At 45.9% G+C, this 27,774-nt stretch overlaps 1 protein-coding gene across 1 annotated transcript; it reads right to left on the reverse strand.

The window, feature by feature from the left end:
- Positions 1 to 15,507: 15,507 nt before the first annotated feature.
- Positions 15,508 to 27,080, reverse strand: LOC115083617 (oocyte zinc finger protein XlCOF6-like). Its single transcript, XM_029587539.1, has 4 exons — positions 26,895 to 27,080; positions 25,049 to 25,175; positions 23,844 to 23,963; positions 15,508 to 17,704 (listed from the first exon to the last, which is right to left on the reverse strand). Exons 1-4 carry the CDS (start codon positions 27,057 to 27,059, stop codon positions 15,528 to 15,530), a joined length of 2,589 nt encoding a protein of 862 aa, XP_029443399.1. The 5' UTR covers positions 27,060 to 27,080; the 3' UTR covers positions 15,508 to 15,527.
- Between the last annotated feature and the right edge of the window lie 694 nt (positions 27,081 to 27,774).

Below are 27,774 nucleotides of genomic sequence, written 5' to 3' on the forward strand. Positions count from 1 at the left end.
TGGCATGATTAATGGTTGAGAGTTTTGTGGAGTCCTTGGTTTGTGTCCTTGACTTGTGTTATTAGATTGTGTCTTGGAAAGCTTGCTTGAATAACCAAGTCTTAAGTCTTTTCCTAAAAGTTAAGAGGCAGGGTTCCAGTCTGAGATCTGTAGGAATGGAATTCCACAGGGAAGGGCCAGCTGTGGAGGTGGCACGATCTCACCTTGAAGGGTGAAGGGATTTAAGATGTGTCGTGGACACGGGGAGGAAAGCCAGAGATGGCTATGACGGGAGTGGAGATTAGAGGACTTCAGAGAGTTCACAAGGGGAAATAAACTGGCCAGAGATAAAAAGAAAGGGGGGTGGACTCAGACATTCCCCTCCAGATAGTCCTATGGGGAGGATGTCAGGGTCCTGGGAGGACGACAGGTCTTGTACAGAAATAAAAAGAAAAAGAAGATGATAAAATATTGTTGTTTTAAATGGCCCAGATAGGGTCTAAAACAGCCGGCAATGTTTTGGCCAACTTATGGGGCAGATGAGAATTGGTTATGTCCCATTATCCAGCGGAGGGGAAACACACCTGGCCATGCTGAGTGTACATACCCTGTGACATCTATGGCCTCTGACTTATCGTAATTGATCTTGAGGCCCGCAAATCTACCAAAATCGCCTAGTAATTCCAGTACCACCAGAAGTGATCGTAGGGGCTGTGTAACAAATACCAAAAGGTCGTCCGCAAAAACGGCTATTTTGAATATCTGGGTGGGACCGCCAAATCCCTTCACTGCTCGGCAGGCATCAATTTTCCGCAATAACGGGTCTATATAGGAGTATATATAAAAGAGGTGAAAGCGGGCAACCTTGTCGTACCCCCCTCTGGATCTGAAACACATCGGATAGACAACCATTTGCTAATATACGGGCCGTCGGGTGGTACCATAGTAAGGATATGTAATTAAGAAAATCACCCCGAATGCCAAACCATTGTAGCACAGAATATAAATAAGGCCAGGCCACGCGATCAAATGCTCAAATGCTTCACACCCCATAAAAATCGGGAGACATCAGGATGCGTTGCCAGGCTCGTCCAATGTATGTTACTGCGCAAAGAACCGATCGCGGCTACCTGCACTCGTAAGGAACTCCAGGACAAGCCCTTCGATAAACCATCCTGAAGGAAACCCAAAATGTCCTAGATTCCCGCCCGGGTAGACACAACACCCCTGGCGAGACACTATGCATCAAAAACCTTCCAGACCCTGACATACTGCAAGGAAGTGGAGACCTTGCGGGACTGCAACATGGTAGATACCACCGCGTCTGAATACCCATGAGACTTCAGACGTTTCCTCTCAAAAGCCATGCCGCTAGACTAAAGCATTCGACCTGATCGAAATAAACCGGACCCTGATGGAGAAGGTACAGCAGATCCTGAAATCTCAGAGGACCATCGATGGCCAAATTGATCAGATCTGCAAACCATGGACACCTCGGCCATTCGGGAGCGACGTGAATTACCTCCGAAGGATGCACCTCTATTCTGCAAAGAGTTTGACCGATGAGCGGCCACGGAGGAAACACAAAAAGTAGTACATCCATTGGCCAGGGGAGAACCAGAGCATTCACGCCCTCCACACACGGTTCCCTGCAGCGGGCAAAGAAGCGTGGCACCTTGGTGTTTCTGAACGTCGCCATCAGATCCAGAGAAGGTGTTCCCCATTGGGCACAAATGCGGTGAAAGGCTTCATCCATGAACTCCCATTCTCCAGGATCTAGGCAATGTCAACTGAGAAAGTCCGCCCGAATGTTGTCGACTCTGGCAATGTGGGAGGCTGCTATGCTGAACAAGTTCCTTTCTGCCCAAGAGATCAGCAACCGAGCCTCCAATGCTACTGGTTGACTCTGTGTTCCTCCCTGACGGTTGATATAAGCCACCGTGGTCACATTGTCGGAGAGAATGCGTACCGACTTGCCGCGGAGAATTGGAAGAAATCCCTGCAGAGCTAACCTCACCGCTCTGGTCTCTAGGCGACTGATGGACCATCGAGCCTCCTGTGAGGACCACCTGCCCTGCACCGACGTCCGCTGACAAATCGCTCCCCAGCCATAAAGGCTGGCATCTGTGCTGACTACTGTCCAATCCGGAATTACCAAAGGCACTCCCCGCCTCAAGTTGTCCGGGTGGAGCCACCAGGCCAGACTGGAACGAGCGTATCCTGCCAGAGGCAAAGGAAGACGAAACTGCTCTGAAACTGGGTTCCATTGGGAGAGTAACACGGATTGCAAAGGCCTCATATGAGCGAAAGACCAAGGAACCAATTCCAAAGTCGATGTCATGGAACCCAGAACCTGTAAGTAATCCCAAACGATTGGAGACTTGGCTAGCAAGGCCCGAATATGACCTTGAAGTTTGATCACACGCTCCTCCATGAGGGATACCAATCCCTGACGAGTGTCGAACAAAGGCCCCAAAAACTCCAGGGACAGTGAGGGAGTCAGTCGACTTTTGGCCAGGTTGACTACCCAAGCAAGGTTTCATAGTAACTGCAGTACCCGAAGGATCGTCTCCTGACAACGCAACTCCGACTTTGCTCGGATCAGCCAATTGTCCAAGTATGGGTGGACCAGATATCCCTCCTTGCGAAGCTGTGCTGCCACCACAACCATAATCTTGGTGAAGGTTCTGGGTGTCGTGGCCAGACCGAATGGAAGTGCCTTGAACTGATAGTGATGCCCCAGAAAGGAGAAACGTAGAAACCGCTGATGATCTGCTCTGATGCCGATATGGAGATAGGCTTCTGTGAGATCCACAGATGCCACAGATGTCTCACCAATGCAATGACTGATCTTAGCGTTTCCATCCGGAATCAAGGAATCCACAGACACCGGTTGACGCTTTTGAGATCGAGAATGGGTCGAAAAGCTCCTTCCTTCTTGGGGACCACGAAATAAATGGAGTACCGGCCCTTTCGGCGCTCCTCCGATGGCACCGGAATGACGACTCCAAAGTCGAGCAGCCGCTGCAGCGTTTCTTGTACCGCCCCGTGCTTTGGTGCCTGGGTGCAAGGGGAAATCAGGAACCACTGGCGGGGCATACGTACAAAATCTAACAAGTAACTGTGTCTTATCACCGATAGGACCTACTGATCTGACATTATTTTGGCCCACTCCTCGTAGAACAGCACCAGTCTGCCACCCACTACGGGAACCAAGGAATGAGCCGGCAGCCCATCTTTGTGAAGTCTTTCCACCCGGCGCAGTCTGAACGGAACCAGGTCTACCGAAACGCCGCCCCCGAAAGGACGGAGTGTAGGACTGCTGCCTACTGGCATTGTGACGAAAGGAAGAAACCGAACCTCTGAAAGTCCTGGTCTGCCGACCTCCGCGAAAACGAGACCTGGAGGGGAAAGCTCCCTTCGACTTCGGCTTATCCTCCAGTAGGCGATGCCCCTTATTTTCGCCTAATGACTGGACTAGGTCCTCCAGTTCCTTGCTGTAAAGGAGCTTACCTTTAAACGGTAAGGAACCCAGCTGAGCTTTTGAAGACACATCCGCTGCCCAGTTACGGAGTCACAAGAGACGCCGTGCGGACACCGCCGACACCATGGTCCTGGCAGATTTGCGAAGTAAATCATAAAAGGCATCCGCGTTATAGGCAATGACAGCCTCCAGACGCCCCGCCTGCAGCGCTTCTTCCTGGGATAATGACTCGTTGGCAAGGAGCTGTTGTGCCCAACGTAGCCCTGCTTGCAACGAAAAATTACTACAGATCGCTGCCCGAATCCCCAGGGCGGAGACTTCAAAAATCTTTTTAAGCTGAACCTCCAGTTTACGATCCTGCAGGTCCTTAAGGGCTGTACCTCCCGTAATCGCCGTCACCGCGGAATCTACCTTAGGAACCCTCAAAAGCTCCAAGGCCTCCTCAGGTAAGGGATAGAGCTTATCCATAGCCTTAGCCATCTTTAGTCCCATGTCCGGAGTGTCCCACTCCTTAAAAAGCAAGTCCGTGGCTGAAAAATGGAAAGGGAAGGATGAAGGAGGCCCCCGGAGCCCCATTACCACAGAGTCCGTAGCACCCAGCCAAGACTCCTCTTAAGGAAGCTGAATGCCTAGCTCCCCCAGGATAGCAGGAAAAAGAGGTCCTAGCTCATCCCTGCGAAAGAGCCGAACCATCTTTGGATCATCACCATCCGGCGCGTGGGCTCCCCGTAGTGTCTCGGAATTGCCCTCCACCCCCCTCGGTGGATGAGAGGGCAAGTCCCTGTAGTCCTTGTCCTCTGATTCCGAAGACGAATCGGAATCAGTCACCGGGGTTCTCAAGGGCTTCGACTGCTGCCCCGGCGGGGGATTCACTTCCTGCAAAATCCAAGCCCGTTTAGGAGGCTGGGAGTCTGGTAGAAGAGGCCTCTATTTTCCCGCCTTGCGGGCCTTAAAGGCCCTATGCATAAGAACAAAATCGGAGAATGATGAATCTGAAAATGTGTCATCCCCATTCCCCGCAGCCGGATCTGCAGGCTGAACACTGTTCACCTCAGCGACTGTGTCCCCCTCAGGGACCCTGCGCTGCAGGGGCAAACTGGGAGGAAGATCCTCCTCTCAATGCGTAGCCTGTGCTGCCGAAACCATAGGCGCGAAAGGAGGCAAAATGGCACCCGCCAACAGAGCTGCCAACCTCGGGGGACCCAAAATGGCGTCCGGACCCACGCTGCCGAGGAACAGAGCAGGAATTGTCCCCGGCAGCTCTCCAAACGCGGCCATCAACGTCTGGATCCGAAGCACTACCCCCTTTGGGGCTGCCAAGGCGCCCTCGCCCCCGGAGACACACGCGGAGCACCAGCTGTTTCTAGACAGTCGCGCGCCGAGCCACAGGCCCGACATGCGGTCTGATGCGGCATGGAGGCCTGATCAAATGACCCCTGCTCCCCGAAAACACGGCAAAATGGCGAAAAAAAACACCACCCCCCCCCTCCCCGCGATCGGGGTAACCCTGGAGTACAGCTGCGCGAAAATATTAAACTTTTTATTTATTTATTTTTAAAGTGCCTATCCGACGCCTCCGGGTCCTGAACCTACTGGGGGGAGTGAGCCGGGCTCCCCGGTATCACCCCCAGTAGCATAAGCGTTGTTTGTTGGGTCCTCAACCCACAACAGTTACAGCCTCTGGAACCAGGGGGGATGGTCCCCTCAGGATCTCGCAACCCCCCGGGGGGGGGCAGGAGACCTCGACCTGCAGGAAAACACTGCGGTCTGTCTCCCTAGAAGAAAAAAATCTGTCCCTATTTCCTTTTATTTATTTATTTATTTTCAAGATTACTTTTGCCTAACCCTAAATCCACAGCTAGGCCCTAGCCCAGACTGTAGGTTTGGCCCGTCCTCCACCTGCTGGAGACAGAAGAAGACTGCCAGACTGTAGGTGGCACCAGCCTATATGAGGCGGAGTTTTTTGTTTGTAAACTTCTGTCTCCATCTGCTAGAGGGCGGGGCACAAAACCCAGGAGTCTGGACCGATCCCGGTACGTACAGGGAATATTCGTTTGCTTTTCTTACTGAACTAATCTTAATCATTGTTTGTTTTTCTGTTTTACCTTATACACAATGAAGAAAGCGTGCCCAAAGCTACCGAGCATCAGCAGACCCCCTATAGAAAGCCTAAGGATAAAAGCAAGCAATGGCGAAAGAACTCCCAGACACCCAAACATCAGAATCACAGAACATATAGAAAGACATGGTTTAATGGAACAAAGTCAGCATGGCTTTACCCAGGGCAAGTCTTGCCTCACAAATCTGCTTCACTTTTTTGAAGGAGTTAATAAACATGTGGATAAAGGTGAACCGGTAGATGTAGTATACTTGGATTTTCAGAAGGAGTTTGACAAAGTTCCTCATGAGAGGCTTCTAGGAAAAGTAAAAAGTCATGGGATAGGAGGTGATGTCCTTTTGTGGATTGCAAACTGGCTAAAAGACAGGAAACAGAGAGTAGGATTAAATGGACAATTTTCTCAGTGGAAGGGAGTGGGCAGTGGAGTGCCTCAGGGATCTGTATTGGGACCCTTACTGTTCAATATATTTATAAATGATCTGGAAAGAAATATGACGCGTGAGATAATCAAATTTGCAGATGACACAAAATTGTTCAGAGTACTTAAATCACAAGCAGATTGTGATAAATTGCAGGAAGACCTTGTGAGACTGGAAAATTGGGCATCCAAATGGCAGATGAAATTTAATGTGGATAAGTGCAAGGTGATGCATATAGGGAAAAATAACCCATGCTATAGTTACACAGTGTTATGTTCCATATTAGGTGCTACAACCCAAGAAAGAGATCTAGGTGTCATAGTGGATAACACATTGAAATAGTCGGTTCAGTGTGCTGCGGCAGTCAAAAAAGCAAACAGAATGTTGGGAATTATTAGAAAAGGAATGGTGAATAAAACGGAAAATGTCATAATGCCTCTGTATCGCTCCATGGTGAGCCCGCACCTTGAATACTGTGTACAATTCTGGTCGCTGCATCTCAAAAAAGATATAATTGCGATGGAGAAGGTACAGAGAAGGGCTACCAAAATGATAAGGGGAATGGAAAAACTCCCCTATGAGGAAAGACTAAAGAGGTTAGGACTTTTCAGCTTGGAGAAGAGACGGCTGAGGGGGGATATGATAGAGTTGTTTAAAATATGAGAGGTCTAGAACGGGTAGATGTGAATCGGTTATTTACTCTTTCGGATAATAGAAGGACTAGGGGGCACTCCATGAAGTTAGCATGTGGCACATTTAAAACTAATTGGAGAATGTTCTTTTTTACTCAACGCACAATTAAACTCTGGAATTTGTTGCCAGAGGATGTGGTTAGTGCAATTAGTATAGCTGTGTTTAAAAAAGGATTGGATAAGTTCTTAGAGGAGAAGTCCATTACCTGCTATTAAGTTGACTTAGAAAATAGCCACTGCTATTACTAACAACGGTAACATGGAATAGACTTAGTTTTTGGGAACTTGCCAGGTTCTTATGGCCTGGATTAGCGACTGTTGGAAACAGGATGCTGGGCTTGATGGACCCTTGGTCTGACCCAGCATGGCATGTTCTTATGTTCTTATGCAAAGGAAGAGAAAAGGAAGAGTCGACGGATATGGACTCATCGGAGAAAGGCTGTTTTGAGTCTGTGATTCAGATTTAGAGATGGTGTCAGACGTTTCTGATATTCCCTCTGTAGACCCCGAGATTGTAAAAAGATGGCACAGGCCAGCGGCATGATCTATTCAGACGAATTGCATTTTATTAATATGGAAAATATCACCTTGTTCAGGGACGCGCAGGAGGCCATACGTTGGGGAATTCAGCAAGCTTTAGACAAGATAAAACAGTAGAGAAGAGCCCAGCAATTACCTACAAATAGGCTTTGATCCGGGCAACGATCACCACCACCCCCATGTTCTAGAAGGCAGCATCCCAATGAGCTGGACATGGATATTTTCTTAGAAAGGGTCAGCAAGTTTTTTCAGAGCTACAGCGAGATACACATTAACGCCATCAGGCATGACATTGGGAGGGCGATAAGAAATCGGGGTGGAGGAGCACGTAGAGTGTTAAGAAGTATCCTCCATAGCAGCACTGTCACTAGATAAAGATGATACTTGGTAGATTTGAATAACAGGGGTAACACCTTGTGTTTTGCAGGGAGTCTCATGCCCTGTTGTCTACAGAAAAGCTCACAGACGTAGAAGACAGGAGCCTATGGAAGTAAAGAGCAGCTGATGCTGAATAAAGCCACTGTGACCAGCTGATTGCATAACTGAAACCTCAGAATAACATTGGCTGACTATAAGGCGGCCTTTGATAGCATCCCACACTCTTGGATAATAAATTACCTTGAAATATACAAAGTGAATCTGGAACTGATTGAGTACATCAAGTTCATCATGAAAATGTGTCGGACTACACTCTACCTGAATTATGAGGATGGACAACCTGTCATTCCCAATATTAAGATCCAGTGGGGAATATTCCAGACAGATTCCCAGTTACTGCTTTTGTATTGTCTGGCATTAAACCCGCTGAGTGCTCTCATTAGCTCCTTGAGTTATGGAATTTGCTTTAATCCTAGAGCAACCAATCCCCTACAGAAGGTTTCCCATTTACTATTTGTCTACGATTTAAACTCTACAGTTCTTGTGATGAGCATTTAGCACAACTTGAAGGCTTCTTACAATCCTTATCCCCTTGTTTACAGATAAACAGACTCAGTATTCATTCAGGTTAGAAGCATTTATTAGTATGCAAAATAAGACAGAGTATCGGGAAGGAGGGACAAATGACCTGACAGTCACTGTTGGAGCTCCTTCAGTTTTCTGCTTGCACATTAGCTGTTTATATAGAAAATTTCTCTCTTTGTTTATCAGTTTCCTCTTATCTCAGCATCATGACAGTTGGCTCTGCTTCTTTTCAAGTTGGCCCACAATTGCCCCAATATTAAGTGTCTTTTCTGCTCCCACAGGCTCTCTCTCCTCTGTCTGAGTTTCAATCGTACCATGGGGCCAATGGTTTCAATGAATCTCTTTTGTCTGGTTGTTAGATCTCACCGCTGGCAATGTTTCTTTTTCTGATATGGATCATGAGCACCACAGCTTCAGCTCTGTGTGCACACATTATGTCTGCTAGAGCTGTCTCTCGCTCTGTAAATATACAGACTCCATGTGCTGAAGAGTTTCTCAGGAAAATCAAGCAAACTGAAAACATCTCCCTGACTGATGATTGCAATATAGGAGAACTGAAGCAAGAGAGTGCATATAAATATCTAGGAGTAGAGGACGAAGGAAAAATCCAGCATAAAGTATTGAGAGAAAATATCAGTAAGAACACTATAGGACGGTGAAGCTGATAGACGAGTGCCTGAACAGCACAAAATAAGATACAAGCTATTAAGCAGCTTGCAATCCCTGCATTATCATACAGCTCTGGAACATAAGACTGGCCTCATGAATATCTTGAAGAATTGGCTGAAAAAACAAGAAAGCTCCTCCATGCCCATTAGATAATTTATAAGAACCAGTGCATGCTGAGATTGCACATCCCTAGAACTGAAGGTGGTTCTTACTATTTATAAGAACCAGTGCATGCTGAGATTGCACATCCCTAGAGCTGAAGGTGGTTCTTACTATTTATAAGAACCACTGCGTGCTGAGATTGCTCATCCCTAGAGCTGAAGGTGGTTCTTACTATTTATAAGAACCAGTGCGTGCTGAGATTGCACATCCCTAGAACTGAAGGCGGTTCATACTATTTATAAGAACCAGTGCGTGCTGAGATTGCACATCCCTAGAGCTGAAGGTGATTCTTACTATAAGAACCAGTGCGTGATGAGATTGCACATCCCTAGAGCTGAAGGTGGTTCTTACTGAAATTAATTACTCCTACAGACCTGTAGAATAGGCCCTTTAGTACTTTATGCTGAATTTTTCTACCTTCCTGCTCCAGTTCCTTTATATTGCAATCTTCAGTCAGGGAGATGTCAGTTTTGCTAACTGAGCATCACAAGAACTGTAGAGTTTCAGATCATGGACAAACAGTACGAGATACCTCTTGAAGGAGATTGCTTGCTCTAGGATTAAAGCAAGTCTCATAACCCAGGGAGTTAATGAGAGCACTCAGCAGAATTTTTTTTTTAAATATATATATATTTATTTCTGAAATTTTTCATACAACAAGCAAGAAGTGCAACAAGATAAGGCCCATAATATAAAGTCATACATGAAGAAGGAACATGTAAACAAGAAGACATTCAAGCAAGAATACATTCCAACGAGAATAGCAGTGATGGGACTGCACGTGGGAACACTTGAAATGTGACATTAACATATCATGTTGCCATCCAGCGACTGCGTTATAAATAAACAAATAAACAGTTTGCCTTTTAGTCGTTGTGTGTCCTCTTAATTATTTACCCCCCCTCCCCCCCAGCGCTGATCCAATCGGCCAATAGTGTTATACTTCTATAGAGGCATACGTGCATGACAACAGTGTTAAGTATAGACAGTCATCAATGGTTTGTGAAATGCCTATGGCTTGTAGGTACCAGGATCATTAAACCATAGTGAAGTACTCCCTTTCTTTCAGGGTGCTTACGGGTGGTTTCATTCAGGCTGTCAATAGAAACAATAACCCCATAGCTAACGGTTGAGTAGGCGGACTAATGAGAGTCATCGGTTGGAAAAGTAGACAATAGGCCTCAGCCCATGTGAGACCTGAGAATGTAACTACACTGTGGGGTCCAGAATTTTACTGCGGGCCTGAGGATTGAGGGAAAGCAGATAAGGTTTCCAGACGTCTAGGAATATGTCATATCTTTTGGATGAGGAAGAGGTTTTCGCCGAGAGCTGTTCATAAACAATAAGTTTATGTAGTTTCAGTCTCCATTGGATGAATGTCGGAGGTTCCTTGAGAAGCCACTGTGCTAGAATCGTTTGGTTGGCCAACAGAAGAGCTTTACTCAGGAAAGTGCGCTGTGTTTGACGGTGAATCCCTGGTACAGTGTCTCTGATAAGGGATAACAGGCATAATTTAGGATCCATGGGCAAGCTCCATGCCAAAAGGCGTCCCAAGTAGCCCAAAATTTTGTCCCAAAATCTTTGAATGACAGCACAGTCCCAAAAGTTATGGCAGAGATTGGCAGTCTCGGCCGCACATTTCAGACAGGACGCGGAAGTCGTCGGTTTCCATTTAAAGGCCACATTTGGAGCTATATAGGATTCTATGTAACAGTTTATAGCGTGTTTCTCGCAACTGCACATTCTCCACACTAAGCGAGATGGCTTTAAAGCAGCCTGCCAATTGAGATACCGATAGTGGACTTGCCAAGTCCTGTGTCCACATATTCGCTAATTTCAGTAGTTTGTCCGAAGTTTCCAGAGGGAGCAATAATTTCACCTTAGAAGCGCAAGTCATTTGTTGCTGTCTGGGTGAGAAGAACTTGTTTAGACTTTCTAGATCAAAGACCGTTGTTGGGTGGCCTTCCCAGGTTTGCAGAAAGTGTCGAATTTGAAGGTAAGCAAAGAGGCTCCTGTGTGAGATCCCAAAGGCCGCTCGCAGGTCCGTAAATGAACACAATTGACTTCCCGAAGAGTCCAGCAATTGAGGAATATGAGTAAGACCGGCCTCCCTCCAGTGAATAAATGCCGAATTCTCCCAACCAGGAGAGAAGGTGGGGAGTCCCACAATAGTCGCATAAGCTAACGTCCGCCAGGAGACATGGAGTTGCAAGCAGATTCGTTTCCATGCCAGGCTGCAAAATATGGGAAAGACCGGATGTGGACAGGGAATGAGGAGTCTGGGGCCACTAATAAATTGCCCAGCTCCAATGGCTTACACCAATCCCTAAGTAAGTCTCTCGGTGTTAAAGCTGCGGTAGGTCCTAGCCAGTCCCGGATATGACACAGCAGGTGGGCTGCATTGTAGCGGTGGATGTTGGGACAAGTCAGACCCCCATCGGCGACGGGTCACATGAGCATGGCTAGTCCAATCCTTGCTTTTTTATTGCGCCTTGTGTATCTCCTGAGTGCTGCTTGCAGCTCTACTATATGCTGTTTGTGGATCCAGGCTGGTAACATCTGCATAACATAAAGCCATTTTGGCAGTTCTATCATTTTAAAAAGCTGTATTCTCCCAGATAGGGTTAAAGGTAGGCTCACCCAATCCTGTAGTCTCCGTTTTGTCCCAGTTAACAGCGGAGTAAAGTTTACATTATAGATATTGCCTATATCTATCGGTATGTGGATACCCAGATACCTCATCGAAGAGGCAACCCACCGTAGTGGGAATACTCCAGGCCAACTCGTGTGCACCTGACCAGTAATGTCTATTGCTTCAGATTTGTCCATATTAAATTTTTAAACCAGAGAACGTGCCAAATTGGGCTTGTAAGCATAGTACCCTCGTCAATGAAGGAACTGGGTCTACCACAAAAATGAGCACATCAGCAGCAAAGGCTGCAATTTTGAACATGGTGTTGTTGCCCACCCTCAGACCCTTTATCCCTTCGTGCTCATTTATGACTCTTAAAAGAGGATCTAAGGATAGAATACAGAGTAAAGGAGAGAGGTGACATCCTTGTCTAACACCCCTACATATCTCAAAGGGGGCAGAGAGCAGGCCATGGGCTACACTAATGGAGCAGGGATGTTGATAAAGTTTCATAATGTTCTGGAGTATAGGCCCTTGGAATCCAAATCTCTGCAGTACAGAGAACAGGCAGTCACAAGCTACTCGATCAAAAGCTTTCTCTGCATCAAACCCAACTGCTAGGGCTGGGATATTGCGGGACTTGCAATGTGTCATGGCTACCCAGAGACTAAGAATGTGCCGACTCGCCTTCCTGCCTTGCACAAATCCTACCTGACTGTTTGATATTAAATGGGGGAGAATCCCACCCACCCTTGTAGCAAGTATTCGAGCATATAATTTAACGTCATAGTTCAGTAATGATATGGGGCGATAAGAGGCGGGGCTAAGCGGGTCTTTGCCACTTTTGGCGAGAACAGTGATGTACGCTGTGGTGGCTTCCTTGGGGAACTCCTCTTGGGATACTGCTGAAAAATAGAGTCGCAAAGGTTCCCCAATTTCGCTCCTTAAAAGTTTATAATAGTCTGCATTTAAACCGTCGGGGCCTGGAGCCTTGTGAGGCTGACTAGAACCAATACCTTCCCAAATTTCCCGTGTAGTGATTGGGGCATTTAAAAAAGTTAATTGCTCTGTGGTAAGTGTAGGCAGTGACAAATTACGAAAGAAACTGTGTTCTGCTGAGTTGTCTGGGGGTGGAGATTCAGCAGTATATATAGTTTTTCGTAAAACTGCCGGAACAGTTCGCATATTTGTGGACCTGAAGTATGTCGTTTTCCTTGACTATCTTTAAGTGCAGGAATAAACGTAGTGCCCCTCTGTGCTCGAACTTGATTCGCTAGAAGTTTGCCCATTTTATTACCAAATCTGTATAATTTATGAGAATAATATAATATATCCTGTTGCGTCCGACGATGAATATAGCAATTTAAAGTATGCAATAGATCCCTGTAATCTTGCTTAGATTGGGTGGTAGGGTGTGCTATGAGTCTGCCTTTAGCTTTCCGAACTTCCTTCCCCAAGTCTATAAGCTGTTTGCTGGCTAATTTCTTCTGCCGTATGACGTATGCAATAATCTCCCCCCTTAACGTGGCCTTACTCGCAGCCCAAAAAAGGGTCGGGTTGTCCGGATGTTGAGAATTATGTTGAGTGTATTCCTTCCATTTGTCGGTGATATAGGCCTGAAAGCCTTTATCTGCAGAAAGGTGTGCTGGGAAGCGCCATCTAGGCTGCAACCGCCTGGGACCCCCCTAGCCCCGCATCGACCCCAGGTCATAGCATGGTCGGAGCATTCTTCAGGCCCTATCTCTGCTGTTCCGTTCTTATTGAAGCATTGTGGGGATACGAATAAGTAATCTATGCGGAGCATTGAGAAGTGGGCTCGAGCAACGTGTGTGCAATCTTTGGCTTCTGGATGTAAAACCCTCCATGGATCCACTACTTGTAGTTGGTGGCAGAGATATGGTAGGCCCCTGTGCTTCGCAGTGCTGGGATGGGGACCTGCATGGGAGCGATCTAGGCTTGGGTCCATTACCTGGTTAAAATCGCCTGCTATGAACAATAAACCTTTTCTATGTAGTGTAACGGTTTGCACCAAGTCAGGAAAGAAACTGTGTTGGTAATTATTTGGAGCATATACGCTGCATAAGGTGACTTCCATGCCAGATAATTTCCCCGACCCTAAGATAAACCTGCCTTCGGTATCAGAGATCACTCGTGCTTCTTCAAAAACAGTGGTTTTCCCAATCAGTATGGCTTCGCCTGCTTTTCTGTTTAAAGCAGGAGAGTAATAAACCTTCTCCACCCAGTCTCTGGTTAGCTTTTTGCTTTCTGCAGCAGACAGGATACACATCTAAGCTTTTCAGCCATTCTTTCTTATGGGAGGTATTAATAACCAACCAGAGGTTATTTCCGAGCTCATCTGTGAGGCACACCCCCCGCCCCCAGCCTAGGGGTGCTACTCTGTCTGATCCTCCAGCCTGCATTTGTAATTGTAAAACAAGAGCAAGTACAGATAAAACACCATATAATGCCTCTGTGAATAAACCCCAGTGCACCCCAGGTCGCTACCCTCCCCTTTGGACCTCCCCTCCCCAACTAAACCCCATGCATTTACCAAACTCCTCCATAAAAAGGAGGTAACAGACCACCTGAGTTTTCCCTCCGGCTCCCCCCACCATTCCTTGTAACTTAAACTTATAGCGGGTTAACATTCAAGAGAATACAGCATGATCCATGTCCAGAACCTTAAGGTTAGCAAGATAAACATACCATAACTAGAAAACATCTCTAACTCTTTGTATCAAAGAATAATGAAGAAGACTCCACAAATCGCTCCAAGTAGAGTCATTTGATAGCCACAGTGCCGTGAATGAACTGTTTCACTGCTTCCACAGATTGGAAACTATGCCAGGTCCCTTTAAACTCCAAGCGGAGCCTAGCCGGATATTGGAGTGTGAACCTCATTTTTCGATTGAAAAGTTCTGCACCTATGGGAGAAAATTCCCTGCGTTTGGCGGATACTGCCGCAGAGTAATCTTGAAAAATCATTATTCTGCTGCCCTCGTACTTCAGTGCAGAGCAACACCTGTACGCTTGCGTAATGGCAGCTTTATGACAAAAATTCAGGAATCTAGCTATTACAACCCTGGGCTTTGTAGCCTCCTGATTTCGGGTCCCCAGTCTGTGCGCTCTTTCAACTACTACACTGCCCAGCAGCTCCCCCAATCCCAGCTCCTGTAAAAGCCATGTTTCCAGGATTTTGGCTAGTTCCCTCTCCGTGACGGATTCTGGGATCCCCACAAACCTGATGTTGTTCCTCCTTGACCTATTTTCCAAATCTTCCACTTTGCTTTCCAGGGTGGTGACTTGTTTTTGCAAGGTGTCTTGTTTTTGTAGGAGAGTCTGGGTCTCCGTTTCAACGTCTGCTATCCTTTGCTGTGCATCAGCCACTTAATTTTTTATTTCCTGCAGAGTTTCATTGCCAGTGCTGATTTTGTGAGCATGCTCAGAAAAACGGGGTTCTAAAGCCTGCACCACTGCCTGTGTGACCTCTCCCACCAGATCAGGCTTTTCTGCAGGCGAGCTGGGGCTTGGAGGGCCGGCGGCCATCTTGCCATTGGGTAGTCGTGTTGCAGATTTTTCTCTCCTCTGCGGCTTAGCCGCCATCCCTGGGTCCTTGTTCGGGAAAAAAGAGTCGAGTGTGGTTTGCAGGGACCCTGATTCAGATGAAGTCACCACGATGCACGGTAAGGGCGCTGAGAGGTCCGTTGTTTTTCGGCGGGGGAGCACGGTCAGCCTGCAGCCTACCCGCTCATCGGGTCACGTGGTCCCCGCACTCAGCAGATTTAATGCCAGACAAAAAAGCAGTTACAGGGAGCACCTTGGAAAATTCCTCACTGAACCTTAATGAGAGATGACATGTTATCCATCCTCATATTTCTGGTTTCTCTCCTGTGTGGATTCTTTCATGCTTTTTCAGGCTTGATTTCCAACAGAAACTTTTATCACACACCGTGCATGAAAATGGTTTCTCTCCCGTGTGGATCCTTCCATGGCTTTTCAGATATGCTTTCAAGCTAAAACTTTTATCACACTCACTGCATGTAAATAGTTTCTCTCCTGTGTGGATCCTTTCATGGAGTTTCAGCTCTGATTTCCTCCTGAAGCTTTTATCACATTCATTGCATATAAATGGATTCTCTCTGGAGTGGATTCTTTCATGCTTTTTCAAGCTTGATTTCCAACAGAAGCTTTTATCACACTCTGTGCATGAAAATAGTTTTTCCCCTGTGTGGATACTTTCATGGCTTTTGAGATGTGCTTTCAAGCTGAAGCTTTTATCACACTCACTGCATGTAAATAGGGTCTCTCCTGTGTGGATCCTTTCATGGATTAACAGCTCTGATTTAAGCCTGAAGCTTTTATCACACTCAGCGCATGAAAATGGTTTCTCTCCTGTGTGGATCCTTTCGTGGCTTTTCAGCTGTGAATTACACCTAAAACTTTTATCACACTCAATGCATATAAATGGTTTCTCTCCTGTGTGGGTCCTTTCATGGCTTCTCAGCTCCGAATTACTCCTGAAGCTTTTATCACACTCCGAGCATGAAAATGGTTTCACTAATGTATGACTCATTTCGTGCCTTTTCAGTTCAGATTTCAAAAGAAAGTTTTTATCACACTCATTGCAAGTAAATGCTTTCTCTCCTGTGTGGATCCTTTCATGCCTTTTCAGTTTTGATTTATACCTGAAGCTTTTTTCACATTCTTTGCATGTAAAGGGTTTCTCTCCTGTGTGGATCCTTTCATGGTTTTTCAGCTCTGATTTACTCCTGCAGCTTTTATCACACTCATTGCATATAAATGGTTTATATCCTGTGTGGGTCCATTCATGGCATTTGAGCTGTGATTTATACCTGAAGCTTTTTTCACACTCCTTGCATGTAAATGGTTTCTCTTCAGTGTGGCTTCTTTCATGGATTTTCAGCTCTGATTTACACTTGAAACTTGCATCCTGCTCATTGCATGTAAATTGATTCTCTCTGGTGTGTATCCTTTCATGAATTTTCAGTTTAAATTTCCAAATGAAACTTTTAACACACTCGGTGCATTTAAATGGCTTCTCTACTGCATGGATCTTTTCATGCTTTTTCAGTTCAGTTTTCCAACTAAAGTTTTTATCACACTCAATGCATGTAAATGGTCTCGCCCCTGTGTGAAACCTTTCATGTAATTTCAGTTTTGATTTTCTACTGAAGCTTTTATCACACTCTGTGCACCTAAATGGTTTCTCTCCTGTATGGATAACTTCATGTATTTTTAGTACACGTTTTGACCGGAAGCATTTATCACATTCAGTGCATGAAAATGGTCTCTCCCCTGTGTGGATCCTTTCATGTATTTTCAAGTAAGATAGGGCAATGAAGCATTTACCACACTCAGAGCATGGAAATTGTTTCTCTCCTGTGTGTATGATTTCATGCATTTTCATTTCAGGTTTTGAACGGAAGCTTTTTTCACACTTGGTGCATTTAAATGGTTTCTCTCCTGTGTGGATCCTTTCATGTATTTTCAAGTATGATTTACTAATAAAGCATTTATCACACTCAGTACATGCAAATCGTTTTGCTACTGTGTGCATCTTTTGATGCTTTTTCAGTTTTGATATCCACGTGAAGATTTTATCATAGTCCATACCTGTAAATTGCTTTTCTCTTGAGTGGACCTTCTGGTGCATTTTCAGTTGTGATGGATAAATGAAGCTTTTATTAAATTCATTACATGGAAATGATTTCTCTCCGGTATGAATCTTCTGCTGACCTTTTATTACTTTACTTGCACATTCACTGCCTGAATAGAGTCTCATCCCAGCCTGTTCTCTCAGGGGTTGTGCACTTTGCTCACAGGGAATCACATTCTCAGTGGAGTCTCCTGCGGGATTTCTCAGCCTTTCCTCTGGCTTGTACTGACTCCAGCAGTTTTCCTCCCAGTCACAGCAGGGGCAGATATCCGCTCCATCTTTCTCCAGTACAATCTTAGTCACTGCCAGATGTTTAGTGGGTTCCTCAGGATGCGTCTCCTCGTGTCTTCTCTTGGTCTCATCGATCTCTGGATAAGAAAATAAAGGATCGACATTACTTGATGTGAGGGAGACTCACAGTGACAATGGTCAGGGTTTTTCCAGCATTAATACAGCTCAGAGGGATCAGGGGTGTAAAGCAGCCACATCACCTCCTTTCAGCAGCATTCTGGGATGAATTAGAGCACATCGCTGGTTCTCAGAGGAGGATAAAGCTGAGGATTGAACATCTCAACACAGTCAGGTGTATAAAGTCTCTCAGCATGTTAATTTATGTAACTCACACATAACAAAAACCAAACTATTTTTAAATAGCCCTGAGATGTCCAGCACTCAGTTGAAATTATTAATGGAGGTCTTCATGCACCGTAAATTTTGAAAATGCAATCAGTGCTTCACTATGATCATTGAACTGACCTGAATGTGCTTCCAATAACGGACAACAGTGAGCATTTAATTTTAAATTACTTTCTTTTGGAATGTGTGTCATATTTGCAATTAAAAGGACTTATCATAGCCGGGACGTCTTCCCATCTCCTTCAATGAAACATTCCCCAAGTGCTATTCAGTAATCCACTATCAGAACCTGACGCACTCCCTTGAAGCAGAGCATTTTCCAAACACGGATCCATGTCAGGTTCTGATAGCGGAAAGGTGAATATCACTTGAGGAATGCTTCACTGAAGGGGACAGCAAGAATCATAGCTATGAACGGTAATTTTAATTGCAAATAATATGTAAAATCGAACATCGGTATATAAAAAATAAATAAATATAAATATTTCCAAAAGAAGTCATTTAAAACAGATCACAGATTTTCTCCTATAACACGAGGAAAATTTAATATCCTTATATTTAAGTGTCTGGAGGCGTTTTCCAATGCTTCTATCCTTCTCGCTGTGAATTGGTTATCTTTTACAACTGCGGCTTTAAACTTGAGGTTTTCCTGTTCTTTTTCTTCTAATTTTTCGATTCTCTTTGAAACCAATTCAAACTTCTGTTGGATTTCCTGCGATTCCTTATATATCTTTGAAAAAGTTTCTGAAGGAAGTTTTGGGGTTTCAAGATGAAAATCTGACAAATATTAACAAATGCTTCTTTTTGCCAAATGTAACTCCTATATCAAATAGAGGGGATATTCATGAAAATTCAACCGAGTTCTTAGAAAATTCTGCAGCGGAGGTCATAGATAGACCCACATTACTGGTTTCTTTAATATCATTAATAGATGTTCAGTTAATCATGAAAAAGTATTTCTTGAAATTTCCCACTCTTTTTCTTGGTGAAAATGTGAAGATTTTCCCTGATTTGTTCCCAATTACTCAAGGAAGGTGAAGGGAATTTTTAACCCTTCGCCAGCAGGCAATTGCATTGGGTTACTCCTTTAAGTTAAAATTTCCGTGTAAATGTATTTTAAAGAAAGGACCAGAAGTAAACATATTCTTTACTTCTCAACAGCTAAATAATTTTCTAATGTCTAAAACTCCCCTTACATCTTCCCCAATTGATATGTAATTAAAAGTGGTGGATAGATGTCGCCTTTTTTCTTTTTGGGGAATAATTAAGTTAGTTTAATGAATTCAATTTGCTATAGTATTCTCTGCAATATCGGATCTTATTAGTAGGTGGAAACACATTGTATATTGATTTATAAATTAAGACTTATGGAATTTAAGATTTTCCTTAGTGAGAGCTGTATAGACTCATGTTTTCTTATTATAATGATATGCTTCATGTTATTATATTCTATTTGTTAAATATTTCTTATAAGCAAAATTTATGGTTTTGTAAGTTAAAACTGATAAATAAAGAATAAAAAAAAAAAAAAAAACACAGATCACAGAGCCCCCTAAGAACAGGAGTAACACACTTTCTGTGAACCGGATACCATGGGCCGAATCCTTCAGAGCGTGTAAACAGAGCGAGAGCTCCCAGGGACACACGGTAAAGTGGTCGCATGCATGCCCTCGTCACTACAGTGGGCCCTTGAGTTACGACCGGCTCGAGTTACGACCAACTTTTCCGGTTTTGAGTTACGAACAAATTTCGAGTTACAAACAACATTTCCATCTGTTGGGGGGGAGAGGGGGAAAGAGAGAGAGAGAGACTAGCCATAATGCCCTCATACTAGGTAGGTATTTATAATCCTATATGAGACTCACCTAGTTACTCGAGGTGAGGTTTAGGTAATAGTGTAGTGAGTTAGGGGCTACGTTGACATGCAGAATGTGACGTACGAACATAACAGTGCACTCTTGTGAAGATTTGATGACCTTCAGAGTGAGGAAATTCACCCAAAGATGGGATTTTTGCTATGTTCTCTCAGCCTAGCTTGATGTTACCCAGGTAGAGAGTCCATATGCAGATATCGAAAAGGAACTGGTGGAGGAGGTGAAATTGTTGTTTCTGGTAGGCTAGGCACATTTTATAACTTTTTGGTGAGTACACTAGGAAATTATTGGTGTTTCTGGTAATTACAGACCTTATACAACCATTTTTTTTTATTATAGAAATGGTTAGGTAAGGGGTACTTTTGAATGGTTTGGAATGCATTATGGGTTTTTCCATTATTTCCTATGGAAAAAATAGTCTTGACTTACAACCAACTTGAGTTACAACCAACCTTCTGGAACCAATTGAGTTCGTAAGTCAAGGGTTCACTGTACTTCCAGGGTTGCTACAAAATGAGGATTAGAAGCCAAGATGTCAAAATTTTGATCCTTTATTGGAGACTTAAAATCTTAAAAACGCCCTTATCTACGTGGTCAGAAGGAAGACCTTGGCCTGCTTGGCATCAAACCGGACTCCCAGATATTCCAAGGACTGGGAGGGCTTGAGACTATTCTTGTCCAGGTTTACCACTCAATCGCGTTCCTGAAGCAAGGAGGTCACCCTGTTGGTCACCCGGAGACTCTCTTCCATGGACTTGGCCCAGATCAACCAGTCGTCCAAGTACAGGTGCACCAAGATTCCCTCTTTTCTCAATGCTGCCGCTACAACTTCCATAATCTTGGAAAATGTTCTGGGGATGGTGATTAGGCCAAAGGGCAGTGCCAGGAATCGATAACTGTGACCCAGTACCGCAAAGCGTAGGAAACAGTGTCCTTGACGGATTGGAATATGTAGGTAGGCCTTGGATAGGTCCAGGGAGTTTAGGAACTCTTCCAGGTGTTCGGCCATTATCACGGAGCATAAGGTTTCCATGTGGAAATGATTCACTCGTAGATGTTGGTTGACACTCTTGAGGTCCAGGATGGGGCAAAAAGAACCTTCCTTCTTGCGTACGATGAAATAGATGTAATAACGCCACGTATTTTCCTGGGGCGCAGCTACTGGGATAATTACCCTCTTAAGGCTCCTCAGGATGAGGGTTATCTCCACGGCCTGCTTCTTGTGCTGGGAGTGGCAAGGAGACATCATGAATATGTCCTGAGGAGTGCTGTGAAATTCCAGTGCCTATCCTTCTCATATGACTTCCAGTACCCATTTGTCTGAAGTGATCTCGACCCACCGTTGGTAGAAGAGGGACAGCTGATCCCCTATTTCCTCATTCTGCACATAGGTCAGCAAAATTTAATTGGGAGGAGGTCAGGATGAACCTGAACCTGCCCCTCTCTTGGGCTGTCGACTTCAAAAGGTCTGAGACCTCCCATAGGGGTGAGTCTTCTGAAATGTCAAGTTTCTGTATGGGTAAAAACGATGGGAGCTCCTGGATTGGCCCCTCATGGGTGAGAAGCACTGAAACTGCTTCCTCTTATCTTCTGGTAGCTGGGGAACTGGAGATTCACCCCATTTACTGGCCAGCTTTTCCAATTCGCTTACGAAGAGGAGTGATCCTTTAAAGGGCATCTTTGTAAGATTTGCCTTGGAGGTTGCGCCTGCTGACCAATTCCGCAGCTGTCTTCTGGCCACCAACACGGAGGCCACTCCCCTGGTCGAGGTACGGATTAGTTCGAGCTCGCGTCTGCTAAAAAGGCAGCGACGGGTTCCATGACCACTCTGGAATTCATCCCCAAGTCATCCAACTCCTGAGAGAAGAGTAGGCATGAACGAGCTACTAGGGAACAACAAGAAGCAATCTGCAAGGTCATTGCTACTGCGTCCAAGGCTTGTTTAAGGATGGACTCCATCCATCTATCATGTGCATCCTTTAAGGCCTCTCCTTCCTCCACTGGGATAGTTGTTCATTTAGAGAAAGCACAGACCAGCGCATCCACTTTATGGAAATGCAAACTCTCTTTCCCTGCTGAATCCAGTGGGTATAGAGCTTCTAATGTTCTTCCCCCTTTAAAATTTGCTTCCGGCGCATCCCATTCCAGGTCAATCAACTCCTGCATGGCTTCCAGTACTGGAAAGTAGCAAGAGGCTTTCCATGGGGAGATCAAAACGGAATTCTTCTTTGGTTCTATCACACAATCGGACCCAGGGACTCCCAGGCGTCTTCAGGGTCTAGGAAATCAGGGCCGGCAATTCATCTCTATGAAAGAACCGCAACATGGATCAATACGGTTCCAACCCAGAGGCAATTTCCCCTTCTTCCAAGCAATCCGGATCGTCCTCTTCGACTGAGCCATCTGGGTCCCTACCAGGGATGACCATTGTAAGGCGAGGCATACCTCGAGATCTGCCAATAGGACCGGGAGAGAGGGAGGGCTTACCGGCTGAGGTTCTGTCCGGACAGGGGCGTGCGAGGTAATAGACTGCGCCTGAACGAAGGCTTGTAGACCCTGGAAAGATTCCACCCAAGAGAAGACGGCCGGGTCCATGCCGAGCCCAGGAGATACTGGGGTAGGTGCCACTGAATTTCCCTCTCCCATGGATGACCCAGTCCCGAGGGTACTCAGATCCGGGGTACTTCCGGTTAAGGCTGTGGCTGACCCATCCTCTGAATGGGAGGAGCCGGGCTTAGCAAAGTCCAGGGAGGCCAGCTCTCCCTGGGCTTCCTCACAGTGCTGACATAAGTTGGAATCCAGGTCAGCCCATGAAGCCCTAACAGGACAAGCAGCGCAGAGAGAAAGCTGCTTATGTTTCTTGGCTGCCAGTGCCACTGGCGGCAGTAACTGTGCGTTCTGTCGGCTCGCGTTCAAAAATTCATGCGCACAGGTTTCGAGCACCGAGGCAGGGCACACACACAGCCCCCGTGCGCCCGGCTTTTCACGTACCCTGCACTTACTAGGTTGCGTGCGTACGTACGGACACATTATGCGCGCTGTGCGTACCAACATTCAATGGAGGGCAACAGGGCACGCGCAAAGAAAAGATGGCGCCGCCGCAGCCTACCCCGCGGTGTGCCAACCAAGCCTACAGCAGGGCCTGGCCCAGCGGCGGGGGTGGGACTGCTCAATCTGCTTGGAAGCCCCACCTCCCTTACCCCCAACGGGATTGAGAATGACGTCAGTACAGTGCACCGGAGGAAGTCTTACCGGGAGGTAAATCATCTTCTTGTTTTCTTTTCTTTTTTAAACTTACCCGGGGCTCAGCGCTTACCGGCTGAGTACAGAGAGGGTCTCCGCTCGGTCTCCTGCACCCGCTGCCTTTCAGCTGCTTCAGCAGCAAAGTCCATGCCGGGAACCGGCTACCGGACCAAGGCAACCTCTGAGGGATCTCGGAAATCACCTCAGGAATTCTCAACTGGGGGAGGGACCCTTAGGTATCACCACAGGGGAGCGGGGCTCGATCTTTCTCCAATTTAAAAATAGAATTGCCTCTCCCAGAAAGTACAGCAATCCCCATAGGGAGAGGTAAGTCCACCATCTGCTGGAGACGGAGAAAACTGGGGGACTGAGGTCACTGCAGGGGTGTATTTAGGGTGATGTCAGCTTTGCAATCTTACTCCATCTCCATCTGCTGGCAGGGGAGCAAAACCCATTGGTCCTGAGTCCATCTGCCTACGTTAGGAAATAATACAATTATCCTGTACAGAAAAGGTCAGGACTGCAGACTGCTCTGACCTCGGCCCCCTTAGTAAGTCAAGGACCGCTGGTACAGCATCACAGGATGTGACTGTGAGAAAATAACACAGACACAAGCAATGCCTGCCACAGAAACCCTGTGAGAGAGTAAAGAGATCTGCAGAGGAGCTTGTGAGGGGTCTCTGCACGTCCCAGCTGCTCCTTCCACTCCTCAGCTCAGCAGTTTTACCCCGCTCCCTCTTATTCCTGCACTCACCTGAACAGCTGCTTTTCCCAGCTCCTCCTTCCTCTGACCCCGGCTCCTCCCTGATGTACGGCTCTTCCCCTCGTTCAATGCGGGAGATAATCTCAGGGCTGATGGTCGGGGAGCCTGTTCCTGGGGTAAGAGCACTGCATTAGGTTTCTCACAGTCACTCAGTGATAATTTCAGGAGAAGGATTGTATGGAAGGGAAAGATGCATTGATAGAGACATTCAAATACCTGGAGGGCTGCACCGGTGCACCAGAATGGGGCAGTTTCTATAGAAAAAGGCTCCCGGCACAGAGGAGGAAGGAGGGAGGCTCAGGGGATACAGGAGGAAATATTTCTTTACTGAGAGGGCAGTGAAGGCCTGGGAAAGGAACATAAACCAGGGAATAGAGCAGATTCTCTGTATCCTCCTCAGAAACTGTACAATTACACAGCAGGGCTCACACAGGAACTAAGCAGGTCCTGAATGCAGATCTCGGCCTTTCAGCCCCACAGCAATCCTACAAGGGTCAGGGTCTCCAGAGACTCCGTGCACCCCCTGAAGAAAGGACCTCTGGGGTCTGAAAAGCTCACGCACCAAATTCATCTGTCAGGAGTGGGTCTGTCTGTCCTTCACCATCCGCATCACAAACTCATCTCTTCATTTCCTCCTCCTCACTAGAATTACTAAGAAATACTCCCCTCCCTCATTTATCCCCATCCCCTCCTCTCCCTCACTGCAATCACTAAGAAATACTCCCCTCCCTCATTTATCCCCATCCCCTCCTCTCCCTCACTGAAATCTTTTTGTGACCCGGGACTTTTCCCCTGATCCTTTGTACTTCCAGTTCTCACATAAACAGGGTTGGACTGGGTGCTGTGAGCCTTCAGTCCCGACTACCAGGGAAATTCTTCCCCCCATTTTAAATCCCTCCAAAAGCATCAAATCTGCTAATTACGGCAACAGTCCTGGGCTGTGGGTGAGCATCACCAAGGCAACGTCTATAACTCTGCAGTCACGGGCCCTGTATACAGCCACCAGGGGTCACCCCTGAGCAATGACCCTGACTCCCTGTCCTCCCTGGGGGCAATGAATGCTGCCCCTGCATAATTACCCACCCCAGCTTCAGCAGACGCAGGGAGCAGAAGACCCGGCATTCACTCAAGAATGTAATAATATTCTGTTCTCGCCTCCCAAAAATATGAATTTCTTAAAAAACGTCCCTCCTTACCCAGTGAGCTGAGGGTCTGGTAATTCTCCTTCATCACAGCCTTGTAAAGCTCCTTCTGCCATTCTTCTAAATACTCCCACTCCTCCTGGGAGAAACAGACAGCGATGTCCTGAAAGGTTAATGAGACCTGAAACACAAACCAGAGACACTCAGCACCTTCTGCATCAGGAGACCTCCCAGTGCTGGGACTCAGCGGGGCAGGGGGAGAGGTTTCTGGGTGTAAATAATCCACAGTCACAAAACACGCAGTCCCTGAGCAGGACTACAGTAACAGGAAACCAGTTATACACAGACCCTGGGACACCATGTTTTACTCTGAGTCACTCCTGATCTCTCTCCTTAAACTCAGGACAGTCCCTATGTGCTCTCTCAATGCCCTAGGTCTGCTCGGGGTCCCATTGAAGTCAGCGCTGATTCTGCACTGTCCCTGGATAGAAAACTGCAGCAGTGTTTGTATAGAGAGGGCAGGATTACAGTGTTTAAAAGCAGTGTTTGTATAGAGAGGGCAGGATTACAGTGTTTAATACCTGTCATTAATATGTGTTCCCTTTTTATTTTTTAACCACTAGTGTAGTAATTAAGGGATGTACAAAGCATATTATGATAATGTGTTAGCAGGTTTACTCGTCAGAATCCTCAGCAGTACTTTCTTTATCCTTTATTAGCTACAGCGAAGGGTTTCACTTTAAAAACGGAAGACGAGTGAAAAAACTGAGCTTTATATCTCTTTCCTTAAAATAGCTGCTTCCAAGTTCATTGATCCTGCTGCCCTTCTGTTCACACACAAGTCACTGTGTGATGATCAAGTTAACTAGACTGTTTTGATGGCTCCCTGATACAGAAAAGTATTTTGAAATGCAGACCATATCAGGGTGACTCAACCAGCTAACCAGTTAGATAAGTGCTTTTAATTGTATACAACATTTTTTCATGGATATTAGCCCAATAAAGCCATATGACAATAAGAAAGCAATGAGGCTTGTAGCACCAATAGTGTCTATTATGATCGCGGATCCTTCAGTTTTGTATGTATGAGGAATGATCTATTGTGTGATATTTCTTATGTTCTTACAGGCCTATGCGGAAAGGCACGTTCAGTCACACACACCATTTTGCCTGCACTTCTCCTAATCGGTCGTACCACTTAGCACCCTCGCAGGTTAGAGCTGGCACTGAAAACACCTAAATAAAGTGAAAGGCTTTTTAAAAAAGTTTCTGTCACGGATGGGTTTGTACTTAGTCAGGTAAGTAGCAGCTGATGCCACTTACCTGGATGAGTACTGATTTTTCTGGCTATCGCACAGCTGCTTCCCACTTCAATGCACATTTTCTGTGTGCAAAACTTACTGCCTATACAGCAAGAAGTTTTGCACACAGAAAACATGCATTTCCAGAAAGGACTACTGTGCAGCGCCCTCACATGGAAATCTAATGTAAATGAAGGCATTAAGCATTACCCCCCCCTGCAGAGAGACTGCATCTGGCCAGTGCACCTTTTTTAACGCTGGAAACTTAACCTATGGTTAGAGCTGTTTTTAAGTTTCCAACGATAAGAAAAAAAAAAAAAGGAGTAAACAAGTTTTTAAAAAGTTTAAAAAGTAATGAAAGACTCTCTGGGTAAGTGCTGGGAAACAGCCTCCGGATAGCCTCATAAATCAGTACCTCCAAATGAACAATTTACATTTATTAGGTGTTTTTTAACTCCCACATCATTAGCTTACTGCATCGGGAGTTTAAACAATAAATTGTGTCACTAAAATGTGGCCCAAAACCCAGCGCCCAGATTTCTGCATCATCCTGTTAGTGTTTATATAGAAAGGACAGGAAGTTGGGGGCAATCTCCTACCTTAGCAGCAGCTCCTGCAGGCATTTTCCTCTCTTCTGTTGCTGCTTTCAGGATTAGAAATGAATCGGGGGCTCTTTCTCGGGCTGGGGAAGTGCTGAGTGTTTCCCTGGGAAGCAGAGCTCGGGGAGAGGACACGAGCTCCTTCCTCCGGGATGTGACTTCCATCGAACTGTGCAGAGGAGCAGCTCCGCCTCCTGCCGGGCGCAGACTGATGACATCACGCAGGGGAGCGTCACACTGAAGGCGCAGACTGATGACAACCTTAGGGGGGGAAAATTCACACTGATGACATCACTCAGGAGGCGCTTCACTCTGAGGGCACAGACTGATGACATCACGCAGGGGCGCGTCATACTGCGGTCGTAGAATGATGACATACAATTAAGAACATAAGAACATGCCATACTGGGTCAGACCAAGGGTCCATCAAGCCCAGCATCCTGTTTCCAACAGTGGCCAATCCAGGCCATAAGAACCTGGCAAGTACCCAAAAAAAAAAATAAAATTAAGTACCCAAAAACCATGTAACCATTGCCAATGGCAGTGGCTATTCTCTAAGTGAACTTAATAGCAGTGCTGCTGTAGGAAATGTCAGAGGGGTTTCTAAGTCACAGTTTCTCAGATCAGAATCTGATATTCCCAAGGAGAATAAGAGTTTAAGAATTTTCTTGTAGATAAAAGAGGACAGGACATTGTGACACCCCCCGAAATTGGGAATAATTGACTGGTGTAAATTGTAAGTTTCTCCTCCTTAAATATACTTGTTGTTTTTGAGTTAATTTTCTTTGAAATATGACTTTGGATAGCTCCCCCATAAAGTGGACTGGTTGTTTGGATTTACATTGATAATTGTGTAAAAGTATTTCTGTTTGGACTATGA

This window comes from Rhinatrema bivittatum, chromosome 2, assembly GCF_901001135.1.
Source record: "Rhinatrema bivittatum chromosome 2, aRhiBiv1.1, whole genome shotgun sequence".
NCBI classification, from domain to species: Eukaryota; Metazoa; Chordata; class Amphibia; order Gymnophiona; family Rhinatrematidae; genus Rhinatrema; species Rhinatrema bivittatum.

Coding starts and splice junctions, on each gene's coding strand:
- LOC115083617 (XM_029587539.1), bottom strand. CDS start 27,059: ATGGAAGTCACATCCCGGAGGAAGGAGCTCGTGTCCTCTCCCCGAGCT. Junction 23,964..25,048: donor CCAGACCCTCAGCTCACTGG/GTAAGGAGGGAC, acceptor CTCTTACCCCAG/GAACAGGCTCCCCGACCATC. Junction 17,705..23,843: donor TGGGAAAAGCAGCTGTTCAG/GTGAGTGCAGGA, acceptor TTTCTTATCCAG/AGATCGATGAGACCAAGAGA.